Genomic DNA, 24,126 nt, shown 5'->3' on the forward strand with positions numbered 1-24,126 from the left:
GACCTGAGAAGAAAAGAGGAATTAGCAAACTCACACATACTGCTGATGCAGGTGCAAACTGGTACCACTCCTTGGGAAAACCATTGGTATTATGTAGAAAAGTTGAAGTTTTACATACTCTGCGAGGTAGCATTCCACGCCTAGGGACAGCAGTTAGAGGAACTCTTTGCACGTGCACATATATGCACTGGTCTCTATGTAGAAGAATGTTCCCAGCAGTATTATTTGTGATAGCCACCCACAAAGGAAACAACCCACGTCCATCAGCAGAACAGATGAATTGTGGTACAATGGAGTAGTATCAGCAATGAAAATAAATAAATTTACAGCTACGTTGAATAACTTGGATCATAAACACAATGTTGAGGGGGGAAAATCAAGATACTCATACAATACTTAAAAAGCAGGCAGCAATAAGCTACGGCTTAGGGAATGCATACATTGATGGTAGCGCCATAAAGAAAAGCAAGGAAAGTGGGGAGAGTTGGGGTTGTGTTTGTGGAGATGCACAGAAGAGGATTCTGGGATGTGCTATTCTGGCATGCTTGTTGAATAATTTTTCTTTAAATTCTCCATATGTGTTTCATGCAATCTCTGTCTATATATTTCATAATTTTAAAAAGGGGGTGGATAGGAGTAGGCTGGGTGGAGGGAGTGGGATGTGTTCCAGGCAGAGGGCAAAGGACAGGGGGGGAAGTGCACGCAGAGCTCAGGGACTTGCAAACACAATGGGGTGACATGGTAAGGAGTGACGAGAGTGATGGAAGCAGACAGGAGGCCCCTACAGAAGGAGGGACCTCATAAACCCCTGCTGAGGAGTTTGGACTTTACCCTGAGGGCAATAGGGAGCCACTAAGGTATTTAAGCTGTGGAGAGGCTGAATCAGATTTACATTTCCAGAAAGATCCTTCAGCCCCAGTGTAAGGATGTGCCTCACAGTATCCAGGTGAGTGGCGATGAGGTGAGAAAAGGACGAGGGTTCCTGATCCTAGGTGTTGCTGGTGGCTGGTCTTCCTCACCACCAGACTAACTGCCCTGCTATGCTACTGCATCTAGGGACTTGTAATTTCTAAACCACTGAATCATTAATAACAGGAGGAGAGTCTCCTATCTGGTTGCTCTCCAATGTCCATCGGTCCTATTATTAATTGAGGTGAAAGTGTCATTCTGGGTCCCAAAGGCCATCTCATTAAGACGCTGAACATTTTGGTGCAGAGGAGAAAAGAAAAAAAGCAAAAGGATTTGTAAATAACTGATCATTCCAAAAGATAACCCTCTGTAGGAATCATTTAATAATAGCACTATAGGTAATGATTCTTTATCACTAAAACGACTTGTTCCATTTGCAGTGCTATTATAGATGAGCATGTGATTAATATGGGAAAGTTTTCTTAGTGATTATGTATTTAATACTAAGGTCAGTTGTGGACTTCTTTATTCAAGTGAGGAACTAAATTCCCAAGACATTTCCTGCATGTTCTCTTAAGGCCTCAGTAAACCTAGGCTGAAGGTTCAAGATGATTTATTGTGGGAGGAACCACCTAATGGCTCCCAATTACCTTGTAATTTTAACTGCATGTGAGGAAAACTTTTTTCTTACTGGCAGCATGGATAGCTGCTATTGTTGCCATTGCACTTATTTTTTAAAATATGGGCAATCTGAGAAGGTAGATACTCTCTAATATTGAAATAATATATCTAGATTTGATACTTTCTAAAGTATAAAGTCTTCCTCACAGCAGCTTTGGAGGAAGTCAGCTACCTACTAAATACCTTCTCCAGTGACAATAATCATTTACCTCCTGAATATGTTCTCTGTTGGAATTCCCTCTGCCTCCTACACCCTCTTGCCTAGCTGTCATCTTCCTTTGCCAAGGGAAAGTCAACGAAGTTCAGATCAAGGGCACAACTCTGTTTTGCCAAGGCAAATTTGACCTTGAGTCAACGGGGGCTGCACAGCTATTAGGCGTAATCTAGTGCCTATGGGCTTTGCTTCTTTTTTTTTTTTTTTTTTCCGTACGCGGGCCTCTCACTGCTGTGGCCTCTCCCGTTGCGGAGCACAGGCTCCGGACACTTAGGCTCAGCGGTCATGGCTCACGGGCCCAGCTGCTCCGTGGCATGTGGGATACTCCCGGACCGGGGCACGAACCCGTGTCCCCTGCATCAGCAGGCGGACTCTCAACCACTGCGCCACCAGGGAAGCCCATGGGCTTTGCTTCTTTTACTAAAGCTCTATTCAGTCCTGTCTGATGACAATGTGGGCGTTCTTGCAAACGTACCTCAACAGAGCCCCAGAAACACAGCGTGGGATAATCCTCACAGAGGGCTAGACTCTGAGATGGTACTTGAATGTATGACCTTCTTACCAGGAAGTGTTGACCAGTGGTGTCATGACACCCACCTTTCAACCTTCCTTGGGTGGCTGGATCATTTAGGTGGTGCTTCTCCTGCAGGCTTCAGGACTGTCACTTTCCTTCTTTTGGTTAAAGTCCTGAACAGGGAGACAATTTTGAGCAATAAAAGATATCACCTAGGTCCTCCAGAAGATTATAACATTGTTATGAAGATTTATGAAGGTAAGACAGTCAGAGAAAAAACACCAACACACTGAGTTGTAATATAAGCTTTATGAACCAGGAGCTGAGGAAACACCACATGGGGGTGTGACCAGAACTAAAGGAAATTCAGTCGAGAATGTTTGTTGCCATTGTTGACACGTGCCTCGCTAGCTGCCCCTCAGATAACTGATCAGTCTCCAAATCCTACAGATTCTATCCCTAACGCTCCTGCCTTCAACCTTCACAAGACTCCACCCCTTTTTTGGCCTGCACAATGCCCTCTGAGCTTGTCCCTGCTTGCACACGTGCTCACTTGCACACATGCCCCCTTTGAATCCATTCATCCCTGATCACCTCCAGCCTCGAAACTCCTGTGTGCTGAGCAGGGCAGGCTCATGCCCCTCTCAGGCCTCCCCTGAATGACTGCCCATCATTATTTTGCCGGGTGCTCCCGCCTCTCCCAGAAAGCTTTGCCCCTCCAAGACCCCTGTAGATGTGTTTCATCCACCCACAACCTTCTCCAGCTCCTGGCCTTTGTTTATTTTACTAAATCTCAAATCCTTCCACATGTTTTCTTCTGTATTTTGCACTTGTGGAGAAAGAACATAAAGCTTTTTAATATCTTCAACATTATTGACATTTAACATTAAGAACACTTGAGGGAGGAGACCTTCAAGACGGCGGAGGACTGAGATGTGGAGATCACCTTCCTCCCCACAAATACATCAGAAATACAACGACACATGGAACAACTCCTACGGAACGCCTACTGAATGCTGGCAGAAGACCTCAGACCTCCCAAAAGGCAAGAAACTCCCCAGTGTCTATCGGTCATATTATTAACTGAGGTAAAAGTGTCATTCTGGGTCCCAAAGGCCATCTCATTAAGATGCTGAACATTTTGGTGCAGAGGAGAAAAGAAGAAAAGCAAGAAGATTTGCAAATAACTGATCATTCCAAAAGATAACCCTCTTTCTTTTGTACCTGGGTAGGGCAAAAAAAAAAAAGAAAAAACAAGAGACAAAAGAATAGGGACAGGACCTGCACCAGTGGGAGGGAGCCGTGAAGGAGGAAATGTTTCCACACACTAGGAAGCCCCTTCACGGGCGGAGACTGGGGGTGGCAGAGGTTGGAAGCTTCGGAGCCGCGGAGGAGAGCGCAGCCACAGGGGTGCAGAGGGCAAAGCGGAGAGATTCCCGCACAGAGGATCGGGGCCGAGCGGCACTCACCAGCCCGAGAGGCTTGTCTGCTCACCCGCCAGGGCGGGCGGGGCTGGGAGCTGAGGCTTGGGCTTCGGTCTGAGCGCAGGGAGAGGACTGGGGTTGGCGGCGTGAACACAGCCTGCAGGGGGTTAGTGCGCCACGGCTAGCCGGGAGGGAGTCCAGGAAAAGTCTGGACCTGCCGAAGAGGCAAGAGACTTTTTCTTCCCTCTTTGTTTCCTGGTGCGCGAGGAGAGGGGATTCAGAGCACCGCTTAAAGGAGCTCCAGAGACGGGCGCGAGCCGCGGCTAACAGCGCGGACCCCAGAGACGGGCATGAGACGCTAAGGCTGCTGGCCGCCACCAAGAAGCCTGTGTGCGAGCACAGGTCACTCTCCACACCTCTCCTCCCAGGAGCCTGTGCAGCCCGCCACCGCCAGAGTCCCGGGATCCAAGGACAACTTCCCCGGCAGAACGCACGGCGCACCTCACGCTGGTGCAACGTCACGCCGGCCTCTGCCGCCGCAGACTCGCCCCGCACTCCTTGCCCCTTCCTCCCCGCAAGCCTGAGTGAGCCAGAGGCCCCGACTCAGCGGCTCCTTTAACCCCGTCCTGTCTGAGCGAAGAACAGACGCCCTCTGGCGACCTACACGCAGAGGCGGGGCCAAATCCAAAGCTGAGCCCCTGTGAGCTGTGCGAACAAAGAAGAGAAGGGAAATCTCTCCCAGCAGCCTCAGGGGCAGCAGATTAAAGCTCCACGATCAACTTGATGTACCTGCATCTGTGTAATACCTGAATAGACAACGAATCATCCCAAATTGAGGTGGACTTTGGGAGCAACAATATATATTTTTTCTTCCTTTTACTCTTTTTGTGAGTGTGTATGTGTATGCTTCGTTGTGTGATTTTGTTTGTACAGCTTTGCTTTTACCATTTGTCCTAGAGTTCTGTCTGTCGGTTTTCTTTTTTTTCCATATAGTTTTTAGCACTTGTTATCATTTGTGCATTGGTTTTTTTGGTTTGGTTGCTCTCTTCTTTCATTCTTTACAAAGAGGAAATTTTAAAATTCCTAGAAACAAATGACAGTGTAAACACGACGACCCAAAACCTATGGGATGCAGCAAAAGCAATTCTAAGAGGGAAGTTTATAGCAATACAATCCTACCTCAGGAAATAAGAAACGTCTCAAATAAACAACCTAACCTTACACCTAAAGCAATTAGAGAAAGTAGGACAAAAATATCCCAAAGTTAACAGAAGGAAAGGAATCATGAAGATCAGATCAGACATAAATGAAAAAGAAATGAAGGAAACAATAGCAAAGATCAATAAAACTAAAAGCTGGTTGTTTGAGAAAATAAACAAAATTGATAAATCATTAGCCAGACTCATCAAGAAAAAAAGGGAGAAGACTCAAATCAATAGAATTAGAAATGAAAAAGGAGAAGTAACAACTGACACTGCAGAAATACAAAGGATCATGAGAGATTACTACAAGCAACTACATGCCAATAAATGGACAACCTGGAAGAAATGGACAAATTCTTAGAAAAGCACAACCTTCCAAGACTGAATCAGGAAGAAATAGAAAATATGAACAGAGCAATCACAAGCATTGAAATTGAGACTGTGATTAAAAACCTTCCAACAAACAAAAGCCCAGGACCAGATGGATTCACAGGTGAATTCTGTCAAACATTTAGAGAAGAGCTAACACCTTTCCTTCTTAAACCCTTCCAAAATATATCAGAGGGAGGAGCACTCCCCAACTCATTTTATGAAGCCACCATCACCCTGATACCAAAACCAGACAAAGATGTCACACAGAAAGAAAACTACAGGCCAATATCACTGATGTACATAGCTGTAAAAATCCTCAACAAAATACTAGCAAAGAGAATCCAGCAGCACATTAAAAGGATCATACACCATGATCAAGTGAGGTTTATCCCAGGAAGGCAAGGATTCTTCAATATACGTAAATCAATCAATGTGATAAACCATATTAACAAATTGAAGGAGAAAAACCATATGATCATCTCAATAGATGCAGAAAAAGGTTTTGACGAAATTCAACACCCATTTATGATAAAAACCCTCCAGAAAGTAGGCATAGAGGGAACTTATCTCAACACAATAAAGGCCACATATGACAAAACCACAGCCAACAACATTCTCAATGGTGAAGAACTGAAACCATTTCCTCTAAGATCAGGAACAAGACAAGGTTGTCCACGCTCACCACTATTATTCAACTTAGTTTTGGAAGTTTTAGCCACAGCAATCAGAGACAAAAAAGAAATAAAAGGAATACAAATCGGAAAAGAAGAAGTAAAGCTGTCACTGTTTGCAGATGACATGATACTATACATAGCGAATCCTAAAAATGTTACCAGAAAACTATTAGAGCTAATCAATGAATTTGGTAAAGTAGCAGGAAACACAATTAATGCACAGAAATCTCTTGCATTTCTATACACTAATGATGAAAAATCTGAAAGAGAAATTAAGGAAACACTCCCATTTACCATTGCTCCAAAAAGAATAAAATACCTAGGAATAAACCTACCTAAGGAGACAAAAGACCTGTATGCAGAAAACTATAAGACACCGATGAAAGAAATGAAAGATGATACAAACGGATGGAGAGATATACCGTGTTCTTGGATTAGAAGAAATAGATGTAGAGGTTGGACTTGAGGATACAGGGAGGGTAAAGGGTAAGCTGGGACGGTGTGAGAGAGGGCATGGACTTATATATACTACGAAATGTAAAATAGGTAGCTAGTGGGAAGCATCTGCATAGCACAGGGAGATCTGCTCAGTAGTTTGTGACCACCTAAAGGGTGGGATATGGAGGGTGGGAGGGAGACGCAAGAGGGAGGAGATATGGGGATATATGTATATGTATAGCTGATTCACTTTGTTATAAAGCAGAAAGTAAAGCAATTATACTCCAATAAAGATGTTAAAAAAAAAAGAAGAACAATTCTGGGCTTGCAATAGGCAGTTGGGGATACTTCACAATAATGTTAGAAGAAAACCTAACTGCTTCAATAAGTGGAGATGCAGGAAGTATTTTGTCTTTTTAAAGTCATAAAGTTAAAAAATACATTAAGCATTTCTTTCCTAAAAAATAAGATACTGTGGTAAGGAGAACATCTCCCACAAACATCCCATAATTTATTTGCAGGCGAGGGTAGGCAAGGGTGCAAGTAAGAGAACATTCCATTTTAGGCAAACTTGGCTTTATCTTCTTTTTTTTCTTATAAGTGGAGCCCAAATTTGAGCTGCACCCCCCCACCCCCCAAAAAAACCCTTATTTTTTCAAGATTAAAAAAATAACTTGGGGGCTTCCCTGGTGGCGCAGTGGTTGAGAGTCCGCCTGCCGATGCAGGGGACACGGGTTCGTGCTCCGGTCCGGGAAGATCCCACATGCCGTGGAGCGGCTGGGCCCGTGAGCCATGGCCGCTGAGCCTGTGAGTCCAGAGCCTGTACTCCGCAACGGGACAGGCCCGCATACCGCAAACAAAACAAAACAAAACAAAACTTGGAAATTGGGGAATTAATAGAGAGGAAGATGTTTAGGGAACTCCCCAAATGCCTGACCTAACAACATATGTAGCACACAGGATTTCATTCTGCGAGGCACACAACCAATAGCACATGCAAGCTGACGGGGTGAGAGAGGTAAAGATTAGTCTAGATATTTCTTAGAGGCTTGCTGAGAAGACAGAAAGAATCACAGGCAAATCAACAAGGCTGAAAGGATCTAAAAGCGTGGGCAAGGCTGTGGGTAGGGGGTTTAGGAAATACCACCGGTATACTGGTAAATCATTTAAAAACAAAATAAGTGTGAAATGTTGTCACTTGGATGAGGGATGAGGAACAAAGGTACGTACTAAGCAGCCAGGCAGAGAAACAGGATTTCACAGGTCCATGTTCTGGGAGCAATTAGCGATGGAACAATCTCAGGTCTTAGTGAAGTGAGATACAGGATGGGGAGCTCACATTTGCCAGAAAGGGTGGCTCCCTTTCATCAGCAAGAAGATGATAGGCTGATGAGAGTGATGATTGACAGCCTTAAATATGACTTGATTCCACCGTGGGATTATTTTCTCCGTTGATTGAAAACATTCACATTTCTTCACTTTCTGAGGGTTGTATTTAGAGATACAGGACTCTTTTTGAGATATCTTTGAGAATTAATGATCTAGTGTGACTCAAGGTCAAGCCTCATTATACTGTAATATAAAATAAAAGGGTAAACGTGATTAAACTTATGTAGGGCATAAGCTGAGGTTACTTTTTTGAAATAGGATCAGATTTTGACTTCTTATTTTTTCTTTTCTATTCCCTTTCATAAAAAGTTACTTGAAAATGTATTATAATTTCTGGCTAATCAAATCTTAAACGTATACCATATCAAATCTTTAGGAGACTCTAAATTACAGAGTAATTTTTTTTTCTTGTAGAACTGAAACTGTGTTCTTTGACTAACTAACACCTCCTCTTTCCCCTGCTTCTCCCAGGTCCTCCTAATCACCATTCTACTCTCTGCTTCTATGCGTTTAACTATTTTAGATGCCTCATATGAGTGGTATCACATAGTACTTGTCTTTCTGTGTCTGGATTATTTCACTTTCATAACGTCCTCCAGGTTCACCCATGTTGTCACAAATGGCAAAATTTCCTTCTTTTTAAAGGCTGAATAATGTCCCATTTACCACATCTTCTTTATCCACTCATGGACATTTAGACTGCTTTCCTGTCTTGGCTGTTATGAATAATGCTACAATGAACATGGGAGTGCAGATATCTCATTAACATCTTGATTTCATTCCTTTAGATATATAATCAGAAGAAGGATTCCTGGATCATATGGGAGTTTTATTTTTAATCTCTTGAGGAGCCTCCATACCGTTTTCTATAGTGGCTGCACCAATTTACATTCTCACCAATAGTGTACAGGGTTCCCTTTTCTCCACACCCTCGCGATACTTGTTGTCTCTTGACTTTTCGGTAATAGTTATTCTAACAGGTGTGAGGTGATATCTCAATGCGGCTTTGATTTGCATTTCCTAGATGATTAGTGATGTCAAGCTCCTCTTCACGTACTTGTTGGTCATTTGCATGCCTTCTGCTGAGAAATGTCTATTAAGTTCCTTTGCCCATTTTAAAATCAGGTTATTATTTATTTATTTAGTGCTGTGAATAGTATAAGTTTCTTATATATTTGGATATTAACACCTTATTAGATACATAGTTTGCAAATATTTGCTCCCATTCTGTAGGTTTCTTTTTCATTTTGTTGATTATTTCCTTTGCTGTGCAGAGGCTTCTTAGTTTAATGCAATCCCATTTGTCTATCTTTGCTCTTGGTGTCATATCCAAGAAATTATTACCAAGGCCAATGTCAAGGAGCTTCTTCCCTATGTTTTCTTCTAGGAGTTTTATGGTTTCAAGTCTTATATATACATCTTTAACCTATTTTGAGTTGATTTGTGTGTGTGTGTGCGTGTGCGTGTGCGTGTGTGGTGTAAGACAAGTCCAATTTTATTCTTTTGCAAGTGAATATCCTGTTTTTCCAGCACTATATGTTAAGAGACTATCCTTTTCCCATTGTGTATTTTTAGACGCTTGTTGAAGATCATCCATTGATCTCATATGTGTGGGTTTATTTCTGTGCTCTCTATTCTGTTCCATTGGTCTGTATGTCTGTTTTTATGCTAGTACCGTTCTGAGTACTATAACTTTGTAATACAGTTTGAAATCAGGAATTATAATGCCTCCAGCTTTGTTCTTCTTGCTCAAAATTGCTTTGGCTATTCAGCGTTTTTTTGGAAATTCCACATTAATTTTAGGATTCTTTTAAAGAAGTTCTCTAAAAATTGTCATTGAGATTTTGACAGGGATTGCACTGAATCTGTAGATTGCTTTGGGAACTATTGGCATTTTAACAATATTAATTCTTCCAACCCATGAACATGGATATCTTTCCATTTATTTGTGTCTGCTTTAATTTGTTTCATCAGTGTTTTGTAGTTTTCGGTATACAGATATTTCACCTTTTTGGTTAAGCTTATTCTTAAGCATCAGAGCAATTTTTAAAATTTATACATGGATACTGAAGAAATATTTTATAATTCTAAATGATGACTATACATTGCACAAAAATCTTTTTTGGTGAATTTACATTTATAGTTACAGTAGGAAGACATTAAATTTGCAGCAGCATTCTCTGTGATTTTATTATTATTTTTAAATGATCCCGCCAGCATTCTGCAGCTGTGCTTAAAAAAAAAAAAAAATTTGAAGGGGTGTAAAGTTTATTAACAACAACAAAAGATGGAACAGTAAACAGCTACTGAACATGGGATACTTCCTTATTTACAAGTTTCGCTGCAGAAGGCCTGTTTTAATCAGCACTTCAAATAATCAAAGGAGTACAAATGTTCCTTTTTCTCCTTTTCAGAAGAAATGGAATGAGCCCTCAGGCAGTCACCAGCTTGGGAGAGTTGGGGGTGCTGACTGTGTTGAAGCATTAGGCAATCAGGCTAATTTCCTTATGCTACTTCTCAGGTTAGAGGGAGGAGGAGAAGAAGCAGCCAGATTCTCACTCACCCCTGGGCACTGGGGGAAACTGTGGCGCTTCCTAGGTGGAATGCTAAAAGCTGAAGTCAGCTCTTGGTATTGCCCTGGTCTCTGGCTCAGCATATTCCTTTGGGGTCCACATGTCCTCATTCAAACGGGGACATATGATTGGTAACACGAGGGACAGTTGAAGTAGGGACCATCCTGGGAAACCTGTAACTCACTTCTGAAGGTCCAGAAAATTCCTTACTTCCTTATTTTATTTATTTACAATATTCTACTCTTTATATCCAAAGGCGAAATTACACTAACCAGGTAATTTGTATTAATACTTCTATGGTTTCTCTTTGGAAGAATATGTGTGGTGGAGTAGTCCACGAAAGGAAAATGTTAAAATCCAGGTATCACAGAAGAGTTTGTGTTCAAACCATCCTTATCTCTGGTGATGGATGGGAGTTTGGGGATGAGAAATAGAAAGGTGTCTGGATAAGGTGACAAAGGGACTCGTTCTTGGTTCACACAGAGCACGTCTACTGAATAAGAGTATGAGCTCAGTCTCCATAGTCTGGATGCAAACTTTGTCTCTGTTACTATCATAACCTTTGCGTGTCTGTATTTCTAAATCCCTAAAGTGGGGTTAAGAATAGTTCTTGCCTCATTGCAATGTAAAAATCGTAGCGTGGTGCCTGATCCATAGTTAGTGCTCAGTAAGTTTTACCTATTATTAAAGCACTTAAAAGTTGACAAACATTTCGCCTACGGACCATTTTAATGGGGCAAGCATGGGCAGAGGCTACAGTTGCAGGGGACTCCGACTCTAAAGAGTGCAGCTGGAGACAAATGCCTTTAGTACAACTCCTGCCAGGGAGAGTACTGCCAACGGCTGGAGGGAGGTGACCTCTGCGTTCGTGCTTGAGGGGGTAAGGGGTACACAGGATGAGGCTCCACTCCTTCCAGGGCACGCACGATCCTGGACAGTTACTAAGTGGCTTTCCAAGCATTCAGCTGGTTCTCTAAATGAACGCCCAGTAAACATTTGAGCCAAAGTCTTAGCCTATCCTTAGCAACACCACGTGGGTCAGGCCGTGCTCATAGAACAACAAATGCCGGTCTGTGCAGGTATCGTTCTCAGCGGCTTAAGAGCATCAACTCACTCAGAGGCATCACAGCCCTGGGAAGTAGGTGCCCTTCGCATCCCCTTTTTGTAGGAGCCTGCCCAAGGTCAGGCAGCCGGCGAGGGACGGGCACGATCCGAACCCGGCGGCCCACTGCCAGCGCCTGGCGCCCACTTCGCCGCAGAAGGGGCCCCGGAAAGCCGCGCCAGCAGCCGCACTGGAACGGAGAGCTGTGGGCAAGGGCGCGAGGGGTAGCCGGCCCCCCAGCCCCTGTATCCCCCGCGGAGTGCGGGTGGAGGACGCAGACAGAAGCGGGAACGTTCCGGAACCCGGGTGCGCGGCCGGGGGCGGAGAGAGCCCCTGGTCCGGCCGAGATCCCGCACGGAGCAGCGCAGCCACGGAACAGGCCCCTCACGCCGATAAGTCGCGGGGTAGGGGCGCGCGCACGGGCCAGACCGCACCGCAGCGCACGCGCACACGGGGGCGCAGGCTCGCCCGCCGCCCAGGATGAGACGGAAGGCATGGAAAGTTCCAGCTGGTTCGAGAACTGTACGTAGCAAGCGCGGCGGCAGCGGCGGCGGCAGGGTCGGAGGGGGCGTGCGGCTGGCGCTGGAGGTTCCCGGGCGAACCCGCGGTGCCTCCCCCCGCGCAGCACCTGCGGGGCCAGGGTGGGGGGTCCCGGCGGGGACCGCGGGCGGCGGGGAGCGCGGCTGTGGAGGGGGGCGGCGCAGCCGCCTCACAGAGGGGGCGTGGCTTGGCCTACGGGGGCGTGGCTCGCTGAGGGGGCGTGGCGGCCCGTCTGCGCAGCTGCCAGAGCCTTAAAGCCCGGGCTCGCTCGGCCGGAGCGTGCTTTCGCCGCCTGGGAGCCTTCCGGCCCAGCATCCTGTCCGGTCCGCGCGGTCCCCGCCCTCCTGCGTCCCGGGAGCCGGCTCGGTTCGGAGCCGAGAGCTGTGTGTTCGGGCATGCCCCGCTACGAGCTGGCTTTGATCCTGAAAGCCATGCAGCGGGTAAGTGACCTTCCCCTCAGAACCACGCCCCGGCCCAGCCCCGCCGCCCACCCGCCTCCGCCTCGCCTCCGCCGGCCGCCCCGGAACCGTCCGCGCTCAATAAAACCTTCTCCAAAGCGTGTTTGTGCGATTGTCTGGACCACGGTCGCGTAGAACCGGCTCTCACGTCAAAAAAAAAATCTTTGACTTCTCGTTTTCTGACTTCAGCGACAGCCCTGCTCCGGGTGCCCTTAGCCCAGTTTCATTCATCCAAGTTGTGGCCTTTTTTGCGCCTTCCGGAAGAAATTTGGCTCCCTCTGCTTTTGATTGCTCTTGAGGTAGAGGATTTCAGGTTTGGAGGGATGTTAAGCGATCCTGCAGTCCGTTCACTCCAGGTAACGCTGTGGCCGAGGACAGGGACCCGCGGCCCGGAGGCAGCTCTTCGTTCTCTGTTCTGGGTCAGGTACTCCTCAAGCCGTCGCCGAAATCCCCATTCTTCCGTGAATTCGGTAACGTAGAGTGTGGTGTGTGCTTTTTTTCCTCTCCCCCCTTCCCTTCCAGGTATAATAATAAAAATGATAATAATTCGATGTTCGAACTTTGGGAAGATAGCTTCCTACAGCGCCAGAGGCTTGGGCACATTCCATGTTTTGGGTCAGTTTCGAAAAGGAGCTGTTAGGAAGTTAAGCCTGGGGTCTTGGTCCAAGCGCTTTTGAAACGCTGCCAATCACAGAGCATTAGAAAATCGTTCCGTTCTTTGCACACTGTAAAGTGGAAAAGACACCAGTGTCTCTCGATCAGGTCTGGAGAGTCTGGTCAGGCATGCCATTGTGTCCCCAAGCTTGTTCTCCCTGAATTTGGGGGAGGGTAAGATTGCATCGTTTAGCCTCCTGAGTATTGCCCCTTTCTTGGCCGTCTTTCCTCTATACTGAAATACACTGCTTAAAGAGAATGGGAACAATGAAGAAAAGAAAAGCACAGTATTAAAAAGGAAACATTTAAAATTATGTGGCAGTTTAAGTCCTCCCTTTAAGTTATGCGTTTTAGGAGCTATCAGAACCTGGGAAATGGAGATACTGAAATTTCTTTTGTTTCACCTTGTTTTAGGGAGAAAACACGTATCATTAAACAGTCAATGTATTTGAGTCAACGTATAGACATAGTATTTGTTCATTCCATAAACCTTTGGAATGAAAATTCAGAACTCTTCTTTGTCTTTAGCATAGCTGCCAAGTACTGTACATTTGTTAACAGAGCTTCAAGTATGTTAGTTAAATGTATTTCCTCTGTGTTCCTTTTTTTTTTTTGTATCCTGTAACAACCAGGATTCACAGTCTTTGGTGTGGATCATACATTTTTTACTCCAGTTTAGATAAGCCACATAGTACAGTGTATTTAAAATAATAATTCAATTAACCTTCCTTGAAATCCTGGCGAGGTTGGGCAGGGGCCCTTTGCAAATAATCAAGGTGAACTCCTCCCTGGAGGCGGAGGCCTCCATGGCTACAGATAAGGACATTGTAACAATGATGAAGTTGTGTTGAAGAGATCCTTGACCTAAATAAAGTAAGATTAAACAACAAAAAATTTCTCTTTTTGTATTGTTCATAAAACCTGTTTTTGAGTAGGTTGTCAGTGGGTAACAAACACAAAGACTTACTGGTTTTGAACAGTTTTGCTTGCTTTCCATTTGGGGAAATTGGATCCTAAAATAAGATCCATACTTTGGGGGAAATGAATGAAAAATGCCACCATGAGCTTGTATATCTCTGACAGGCTTTGGGGAAGCCTTCCTTCTAATATGCAGTGGTTTGCAGTTCCGCTTGCAGGTAGCCTATTCTATGTAACTCCTCAACTTTAAGACGCATATCTTTTATATTTTTAGATTCTGAAATGTATACCTCTTACGGTGTACCCCTTGATGACTTATTTTCCTTTCGCACCTTCCTCAGATCATTTATGTATCTTGGAATTGAGGAAATATTCTATGTTAGACAACTCTCGTAAAAGATGTGGAAGTTGCAGTCTTTTCTTGGATTCCCAGAGAGGTTTCCCTGTTTCTTTTTTGTGGTACTCTGTAGGCCTGAAGAGCATTCCTCCTCTCTTTAGGGTGAAAACTGAGCATAGAAGAGATTTAACATTTTAGATGCAGGTACTGTGTTGAGGCTCTCACAGCATTTCTTGTGTTAAAGACTCACTGCATTGTAGCACAGACTCTTGTGGGAGTCCCCACTGGAAGATTTCAGGGTGTAGTATATAGAATGAATCTTTATTGAACTACGTACAATTGTGTGTTAGTCACTTAGAAGTTTCAGTTCTATCTTTTTCTCAGTTTGCAATTGGAAGTCCATTATAATGAATCTCTGCTTGTGTTGCGCTTTCAAGTTTGTGTACTAACGAATGTAGATACCAGCCCTCCCAAGAAGAAGTTTATTTGCAGGTACCATTTAGCTTGAATTTTATTAAAACGTGTGTATGTAAAGTTGTCTTTCTGTATTCCCCGTTTTTAATTTAGCGTGAAAAGTAGATAAATGTGGTTAATTCTGAAAGTTGATGCGGTAGAGTAATGGATGTTGTGAAACCAGACTTTTAAAGGTGACTAAAGCCATTTGAAAAGGTGGTTGCTTAGACCAGTTGTAGATTGTTAGGTAGAAGTGTCTCCAGAATAAAAAGGTATTGAAAAGTCTTGTCATCGGTCAGCATCGTAAGAGTTTTATTCCTTTCTGGCAAACACGGTTTTCAAGGCTGTAGTATGGAAGGACATAGCTGTAGAAGAAAGATCACAAGCTGCAGGGTTCCAGGCAGTCTCAATTCAGCATATGGAAAACCTTTTCTAACAACTGAAAAAGTAACAAATTGCCTGTGAGATGGTGAGTTATCTCTTCACCTCTACCCTGACCTCTTGCAGTGGGAATGTTTAGGTAGATAGAGGAGGAGGGGTCATGCATTTGGTAGGTGAGACATGACACTGAGTTCTGAGGTCCCCTGAGAGTTTGAGAAATGGCTTGTCCTTTGATTTCACTTTGAAATTTGATTTAACACATTGGTATTTCATTTCGGCTAGGTAAAAGATTGGAAAGACAATTTTTGAATTTTAAAGCCACACACTGTGTTGAAAAGCTGTGTGAACTTCGTAGAAAATTTTTACGTTTGGGATAGGCTCAGGAAGAGGAATTTTGAGGTTAAAAAAAGATCTATGCAGGACATTTATATATTTTGGTTACTTAGTTTAGGAACATTTTATCATGTCTTAGCACGTTTGCCCAGAGGATGATCACAATTGGCATATTTAGAGTTGTGAAAGCCCTGGGAAAATATTTTTTCCTGAAGTCTTCTCATTGCTACTTAGGAATTTTTACATGAAGAATTAAAGGTTAATGGTTTAAATAATAATTAATTTAATTCTAAGTGAATATAGGTATGTACAATAAAATAGCATTTATATATCCTCTGGCATAATTTTTCAAATAAGAATAAAAGTAGATAGCTACTTTGGAAATCAAATTCTTTTTCATTAAAAGAGATTTCACAAGTTATTTTATGTTTAATATCCTTCATTTTTAATTTCATTGAAAATCAGATTATAGTTTAAATTTTACGATAACATTGAATTAGTTCTTTGTAAGTAAAGAGTTTTACGATGTACTGAGTTTAATTTATGACTTGGGTTTATAAGTTTAGAAATAGGAGTGTAGTGATATTCCTAAAACTGTGCAAAGCAGTAGGTTTTCTGATAATGCAGTGAAGAGTCTCTTCTGTTTCTCCTCAGTCAAGCCTTTTGGGTTAGAAAACCTGGCAAAAGTTGTGTACTCTAGAGTTGTGTCCCAAGTTTAGGATCTTGTGAAAGTAATTGCTACAAAATGTTTGCATTTTAGATACTTTTTGTAGGCATAGGGTCTAATAATGAACTCAAGTATGGAACTGGCCAACCTTAGGTCATTGTAGCTTGGCTTGCTTGGCAACATTTGATAACTAGGACCTAGTGATACTTTTGTTGTCAGTTGGTGGCAGACAGAAGTTCAAATGGAAAAATATTTGTTCCAGTTGTCAGATGGCTAAGTTAGTCTCTTTTTCCTTCTGTGAGCCCTCCCTTAACAGCTTAGCTTGTATCTTTAATAATCACCCTTTGTGTTTTGTCTACTTGGAATCAGGCAACTTAAAATAGTTATCCAGTAACGAAAGACTTGAGCCTTGTGGGCAATGTTGTACTTTCACTTGGTACTAAAGTTTTCTTGGGTTACAGCTTATTGCCGCAGCAAGTGATTGAAGAAGGAGTCCTGTTCCTGCCCCTGAGCTTACAGCTAAGGTACAAGGAGTGGCTTGGGGGTAAGGAATCCTTCCTCACCAGACATGGTTTGTATGTATGAAGACTGCTTGTCAGAAGTTTGACATTCTGCACTAAATTCTTCGGTTATTCGTGACTCACACATTCAGTACAGATGTTTGTTGCTTTTTAGAATCTACATGTTTCAGATGCAGACTGCTATTGAATCTTCTCACCTTTAGATTATAAAATCACTTTAAAGAAAGCTAAGTGTGAAAGCATTGAGGAAATTCTGAAGTAATGTTTTTCATCTAGTATCTTCACTGTATTTGTAGTTCAGGTAGAATTTGTCTGTTCAAGATGAGGAATACATCTTTTTAGTGGAAGGCAGTTCTAAACCAACAAGGAATGTTACCAACACATGTAGTTAATCTCTTAGGGGAATCAAATTTAAGGAATTAGTCAGATTTAAAGAAATCATTCAAATGTAATGAATATTTGGTAAGTTCTCAATTTATCTAAAGGAAAAACTACCCTCAGAAGTTTGGAAAAAGACAGTTAATCCAGTCCTGTTATCCTTGTTGTACTTAGAGCAGGAGTTGGCAAACTATATGGTTCACAGGCCAAATCCAACCTGTCACCTGCATTTGTATGGTCTGTGAGCTTAAGGAAGGATTTTACATTTTTAAATAGTTGGGAAAAAATTCAGAGTATTTTATGAAAGTTATATGAAGTTCAAATATCAGAGTCCATAAATGCAGGTGTTTTGGAACATAACCCTATTCATTTGTTTATATTTATTATCTGGTCCTTTACCAAAAAATTGCTGATCCCTTATTTACAGACACATAATTTCCTAGGTTCACCATTTCTCTTAGCTTCTTACGGTGCTGTTTTCTGAGATTTCTGCTTTGATTCCTTCCTTTCCCTCCTCTTTATATACTGTACCTTTGCCTTCATGTGGTTTGACCTTCATATGGTTTGCCTTTTTTTTTTTGGTAACAAGTCAAGAACTCTGGCATTTTGTACTCTTCTGTGCTGGTTATAGCCTCCTGGATGTTCCCTTGGGTCTGCAAACTCAATGTGGTTCAAACTTAATGAGTTGCCTACCCCAAAACTTGTCCAGCTTATTTCTGTTTGTAGCTTCTGTTTTCTATCACATGTGGCTGAACCAATCCAACTCTTTGTTCCTTCAGTCTCAATCCCATATAGTCTCTTCTCTGCCCTAGCTGAACTACTTATGTTTCTTGCTTAGATTCTTGCAGTTTCTTAGGTGGTCTCTCTAACATATTGCTGGGGGGGAGGATAATCAATGCCTGTAAATATGCTTTTTGGAGTGCAAGAATATAAGTTCTTGAGATACTTTGAAAGAATTAAATTGGGATGCATTTTTAAGGAAATAACACAAACCATTGTCACAAAGCATTGTATAATGATGTCTTTTTGATTACATCATTACCGTCCCATATCAGTTGATTGTGTCAACACCATTGCCAAATTACAGCACATTCAGAAATGTGCTCTTTTTCAAAGATATTCCTAATGAAGTCTGGCATCCAAGGCCACCTGTGATATGACTCCAATCTTTTTTTTTAACCTCATCTCTCAATTTCTTTCATTCTCCATTTCGTACAGTACTAAGTAAAGAGAATTGCTGTAGATCCCTATAAATACCATTCCCTTTTATTTCCTTCGGTGCCTGTGTCACACTGCTTTTCTTGGAATGCCCTCCTGTATTACCCCATCATCTCCATGAAAACATGCTTCAAGTTCATTTTAACTCATGTGGTACATGAAACAAATATTGAGGACCTGCACTGTTATGAGTATAATATTTCCTTTGGACTTGCATGGTGTGTTTCTGTGTCTTATCACATGGACCACTTTCTACTTAGTATTACAGTTAATTGGTGAATGTTTCATATCTCCTTTTGTAGGTTACATGTTCTTGAGGGTCAGGTCTGTTTCATTTCTGTCCTCTGCTCTGCTTTGCACACAAGGTTGATGTTCACTTAGCTGCCTTATGGGGATTCCTCTTCTATCTGTCTAAAACAGTTCTTGAATGTGAGATAGCATGCTGACCTCTTGTGCTAGTAAGTTGCTTTCAAGTCAGTGCACTTTGCACTGAGAGAGTTGTATGCTTATCAGAAGTTGTGTTGGTTTCCAAGACTCTTTCATGGCAGGTAATCTTGCTTTTATAATAATTTAAATATGTAAACTGATGAAATGAATGCAAACTTTTTTTTTTTTCCTGAAAACCAAGTTGGATTCTTTGGAAAAACTTGATAAAGGTGAGTCACTAAAATAACGGCTGTAGAATTAGATATGGCTGTAATAACAAAGTTTTGGAGGAAGAATAGCAATAATCCAGGATGATTCTGTATGTAGACTGCTTTACAAGATTTCCTAAAGCTTTCCACTTTAATGAAACTGGAATGGAGATTGTAGATGATGCATTTATAGATACAGTTTAGATCAAGCAGCAGGAACTTCGGTCAGCAAGGAGCTCCACATCATCAATCCCGTTCTCCAAGTGCTTGACCCCATATTAAGATTGGCAAATATGTTTATGTGTGAAATGTAGATAAAATGTTATGTATGTATGATTTTTTGATTTCCTATTTTATCCTTAATCCCTTTTTCACTTACTACTTTTGTATATGATTGTTTTGGATACAAAGGCTTTTGCTTCAATAAGTGCTCCGATTTTTGTTTTCTAAATGAATGGAAGAAATTAAGATCCGAAATGAAGATCCTGGTTGTGTTATGTTGGAATAAACAAAGAACTGACACTGGGACAGCAGGAAGAGCTTTAGAAACAATGAACCTGGTTTTGGTTCCTGGCACCTACATCCTAGGAGTCTTAACCCTCTTGGATCCTCATTTCTGTCTGTAAGATGGGAGTGATCCCTCAGTTGGAGAGTCTTTGAAGATAAAATGGTAACACGACCTTAGTGGTAGTAGGTGTTCAGTATGTCATTAAAGTAGCTTTGTGATCTCAGGCAAGTTATCAAACTTTATTGTGTAGTTTTCCATTATTCCCACTTTCTTAATGCAGAGACTCCAAAAGATAAATTTTGTTATGTGTAAGCTACCAGAATCCAAGACTGAATCAAACCTGGAATATAGTACTTGCTCAGAAATTTTTGTATTAGTGAACATGAGCCATACTGCGTAATAGCTTGTATGCTAATTAAGCAAGGTCTAGCTTCTGCATCCGTGAAACGTAGAATGTGTGTGTGAGGGAGCCCATGAATGAACTCCACTGCTTGGAACGGCCTCTCTGTCAGACAGATGTGCAGCGTTTATTCAGTAGCTACTGGCCTTTCCCAGTCTGAGTGCAGTGGGGTTCCTCATCAACAACTAAACTGTTTGCAAGTGGGCTTTGTGTTCATCTCTCTCATCTGACCTTGTATAACTAGTACTTAGGTTTAATGTGTTCTTTAAGTGAGAAGGTTGGGAAAAGTGAAGAACAGGGAACAATCTAAAGAAAAGAATTACTTTAGATAGGCTAAGTGTCCAGGTGATTTGAGGCAGGTGGAGGGAAAACTTAGTATTTTAATCTTCAGTAAATGTTTGATTGCTAATTGCCAATTGCTAAATCTTTAGGGATGACCCTTTTTCAGTAAAATCAACACATGGAGCAGATAGATCATAGCCTAATTGATTTCTGCTGCTACATGATATCTTCAGTTAGTATTTTACTTTTCATTTTTGATGGACCAATGTATTATAAAACTACATCTTTCCTTTTAATTGTTGATTTTGAGAGATTTTTTCCCACTCCTATTGGTACAGATTTTTTTCTTATGATAAAGGAATTAAAATACAACAGTATTATTTTATTTTTTAAACATCATAGCATATGTTGCTGGAATGTATATGTTTCATTAACATTAACATGTTAACATTCATTAACACGCTTGATTGATTTTTAAATAATTGTCTTGTAAGCCAGGGGTACCTGTGATCCAAGTCAAAAATAAGACCATTTACAAGAGAATGCACATATTGTACTGATGTGTACTTAACTGTCAGTTTTTTAAGTCCAACTTTGTTTCAGACTTAATTTGTGACTTTTTTTCTACCTGATTATCTTACTCTGAAGCTGCATAATGAAATATTGGGTGATGTAGGGTATTGGGTGCTGTATGAAGCAGGGTTGAGAAATATGTGTGTGTGTGAGTGTATAATAGTGGATGAAGAAACAAGAATGTGACCAAGAAGATCGAATAGTAATGCTTCTAACTTTGAAATCATTTTATTGTGTTTGGAGATGGCAATGTGAAGCGTAAATATATTCATGAGTTAATGAAAGCTGTTCAACAAAGTCGCCTGAGAAATAGAAAGGTTATATGTTGAGTTCTTTTGACTACGGTGTTTTAAAAACTGGGTAAGTATGAATCAGCCTTATTTTGTCATAGTTTGGAGTGTTGTAATTCAAGACTGAAAGGAGTTAGGTGGGCCCGTGGTAAAATGGTAGAGCTGCTAGGGGTGGGGGGAAGGTAGGTGTGTGTGTGTGTGTATGTGTATGTGTGTATCTGTACGTGTGTGTGTCTGTACGTGTGTGTGGGTGCACACATGCTTGTGGTGCTGGTGCTTACCACTACAGTACGTGTGTGTGTCTGTACGTGTGTGTGTCTGTACGTGTGTGTGGGTGCACACATGCTTGTGGTGCTGGTGCTTACCACTACAGTCTATTATTGCCATGGGGAGTGTGGGCCAGGTTTTGCCAGCTTGTCCTTTTCTATCCTATTCTTAGCCAGAAATCCAGATTTTACAGGAAGTCTGATTTTTAAGATGTCGCAACTAAAAATATTTAAGCACCATGGACCTAAGGAAATGTATCTGTTGGTCAGGTATGGCTGCCATCTTGTAATCTCTGATTTAGATGATGGGCTTGAGATGTTCTTTAAAGACATCCTTAATTGCCTTTAGAACTCTTTTAGCATTTAGGTTACAAAAATTGCTGCTCACACATTGACAGAACCCATCTTGTTAATTGGTCATTGATTTACAGTAGGACTAATAATTAGTAAATGGCAGACATGTTCATGTCTTAAAAGTATCAGTTTCTAGTTCTGGACTCGTGGATTATGTATGCCCATTTAGGCTAAGTGTACGTATAGACTTCAGAGAGCTGTACAAAGACTGAGGCGTTGACTTAGTGTGAACTGTCAGAAATTGGTATCCATAGTCCACTTTTTCTTTAGATGTCTGGGTGATTGCTTATTTTAAGCATGGTTTACACCCACTGTACTAAAGCCTTCCAGGTTTGAAATACTGCTTCCTGGAAAAGACTGCTTTATCTAGAAAGTGACATTTTTTTGCTCAGGGTATATCTATGAAATTCACATTAGCTTATATGACACATGATCCTTGGAATATAGTATTACTATGAAAAAAATCAGGTGCTCTTCTAGTCAGAGGATAGAACAAGAGGATGATACAATATTATAATTTTTGGCCAGGCTTCATGTTTCCATGGAATGAAAGCCAAGTCATTACCTTGACTAACTTGCCCTTTTTGTCTTTATTACTTCCCCACTCTCACTCCAGATACATAACAGCAAAAGTGCAAATAAACTCAGGTCCAGTTAGTTTCCCCTACCTTTCAAGTCCAGCATACAGTTGATTTGTTCCCATCCCTCTCCCCCATCATTTTTATTATGATTACAGTGGCCTGGTTAGGGGAACCCTTACCCACTTTGGGAACATTTCAGTAGAGGTTGATGTGGATGAGAGCTTGAAAATGGAATTGCAAGTGAAGGTAGGGACTTAAAACCTCAACCTGGAGCTCTCAGTGCTCATAAAGTGGCATTTCCCTGCTTCTGTCCTAGCATCAAGAATTCCTGGTTCTGAATTCCCTGGCAGTCCAGTGGTTAGGACTCCGTGCTTTCACTGCTGAGGGCGAGGGTTCGATCCCTGGTCAGGGAACTAAGTAAGATCCCACAAGCCATGTGGCGTGGCCAAAAAAAAAAAAATTCCTGGTTTTGTCTTTGTTTAGACTTCAGTGTCTCCTTGACACCTACCTTGCCTATTATAATGCTTTAATTTTGTCAGGTGTAGAAACCCACGTGCAGCTGTAACAGCCAGATTGCTCTGGATGTACTTCAGTATGAGAGCACATTGACCGTGCGGTGGTCAGGTCATAGCTGAGCTTGGATTTCAGGTGCTGGGAAGGTCCTCGTGTGGGAACCCATGTGTAGTCTTTGCTTGTATTAGAAGGATGGAGGACCAAAGTCCCAGGTACCTGTCCTGTTTAGAGTTGCTCAGGTGTCCTGTGTGCAAATTATGAATATAAGACATTGTTCAGTACTGGTTTTGATTCGGATTCAAGGTGAGTTTCTGCTGCTGAATAAAAAGCGAAATTTTGGGGTAAGGTCTTTGCCAGGCGTATGTTGCAGGGAAGGTGTACTTAAGTGTCCTTTTAAAAAAATTGCTTCAGCCATTATTAAGTAAATATATGACCCAGTAGTAGGTTGTTTTGATTGTCATTCTTTTGTGCTGGTATACTGCTTGCCTTCTGTTTTGTTGGCAGTTACATGAGAAAGCAGTTTTGTGAAGTATACTACCTTGAAAACCTTAGACACTGAGTTTCCATCAGGGATGATCTTTAGTCCACCAGACTCTAGTAGCATGATTGGTCTCAGGAATGCCATTCTTATGTATAGACTGAGGGCCAGGATTTTGTGCAAATTCAGTTTAAGGAGATTAAAGTGGAGAAAAGAAATTCCTTCTAATATCATTTCCTTTATTAAATATTTTATCTGATTAGGATGAAATAATTGGAAGCTACTTATAATTTCAACATCTCCTACCTTCTGACATCCAAGGAAAGCACTTCTGATCTTATTTTTCTGGATTTTTATACCAGTCTACTAGTTCTATCTTTGAAATGTAAGAGAAAAATCCAGCTGCATTTGTAATCTACAAAACCGTGCCTCAGTTTTATGTTCACTTCTTAGGTTCAGTTCAGGGCATAATTTCTTCCAGTCCTTCCAAATTCTGTTAAAGTTATCCTGTTCATGGTCCTATTGTTTACTTCTTGAAAATCCTGTATTCCCTAAACCTTGGAGAAGATGAGAAGGTTTTAAAATTTTCTAACCAAAAGTATCTGCCTGAGGAAACATCCCAATTTCAGGATCTTCTATTTTATGACTTGGCCTCCTGGGAGAATTAGAATCTGGTCTACCAGGAAGACTCTTGTGTTTACATTTTCTGGCCTCAGTCTCATGGAAAAATGAGAAACTTCTTGGCCTCTGTTCTTCTAGGAACATAAAATTGGAGCCAAGTAGGATGAGAACAGAAAACATGACGGTAAACCACCAAGTTGACCTGGTTGGATGTCCGAGATCTGTAAATCTTATGGTTTGTAATACCTAATTCTTAGTGGCTGGTTTAAGCAGGG

General features: G+C 41.9%; 2 protein-coding genes across 2 annotated transcripts in view; both read left to right on the plus strand.

The window, feature by feature from the left end:
- Positions 1–24,126, plus strand: part of MRPS6 (mitochondrial ribosomal protein S6) — a 92,842-nt gene that overhangs the window by 16,182 nt on the left and 52,534 nt on the right. The window contains exons 3-4 of the mRNA XM_024758416.1: positions 11,415–12,014; positions 12,273–12,472. Coding sequence (XP_024614184.1) covers positions 11,415–12,014; positions 12,273–12,472 — 800 coding nt within the window. The remainder of the gene's footprint in view (positions 1–11,414; positions 12,015–12,272; positions 12,473–24,126) is intronic.
- The window catches only part of SLC5A3 (solute carrier family 5 member 3), a 29,299-nt gene continuing 17,523 nt past the window's right edge, over positions 12,351–24,126 (plus strand). Inside the window, exon 1 of the mRNA XM_024758383.1 lies at positions 12,351–12,472. The gene's annotated coding sequence lies outside the window, so the exon portion shown is untranslated. The remainder of the gene's footprint in view (positions 12,473–24,126) is intronic.

The sequence above is a fragment of the Neophocaena asiaeorientalis genome, unplaced genomic scaffold, assembly GCF_003031525.2.
Source record: "Neophocaena asiaeorientalis asiaeorientalis breed wild unplaced genomic scaffold, Neophocaena_asiaeorientalis_V1.1 scaffold45, whole genome shotgun sequence".
In the NCBI taxonomy this organism is placed as follows: Eukaryota; Metazoa; Chordata; class Mammalia; order Artiodactyla; family Phocoenidae; genus Neophocaena; species Neophocaena asiaeorientalis.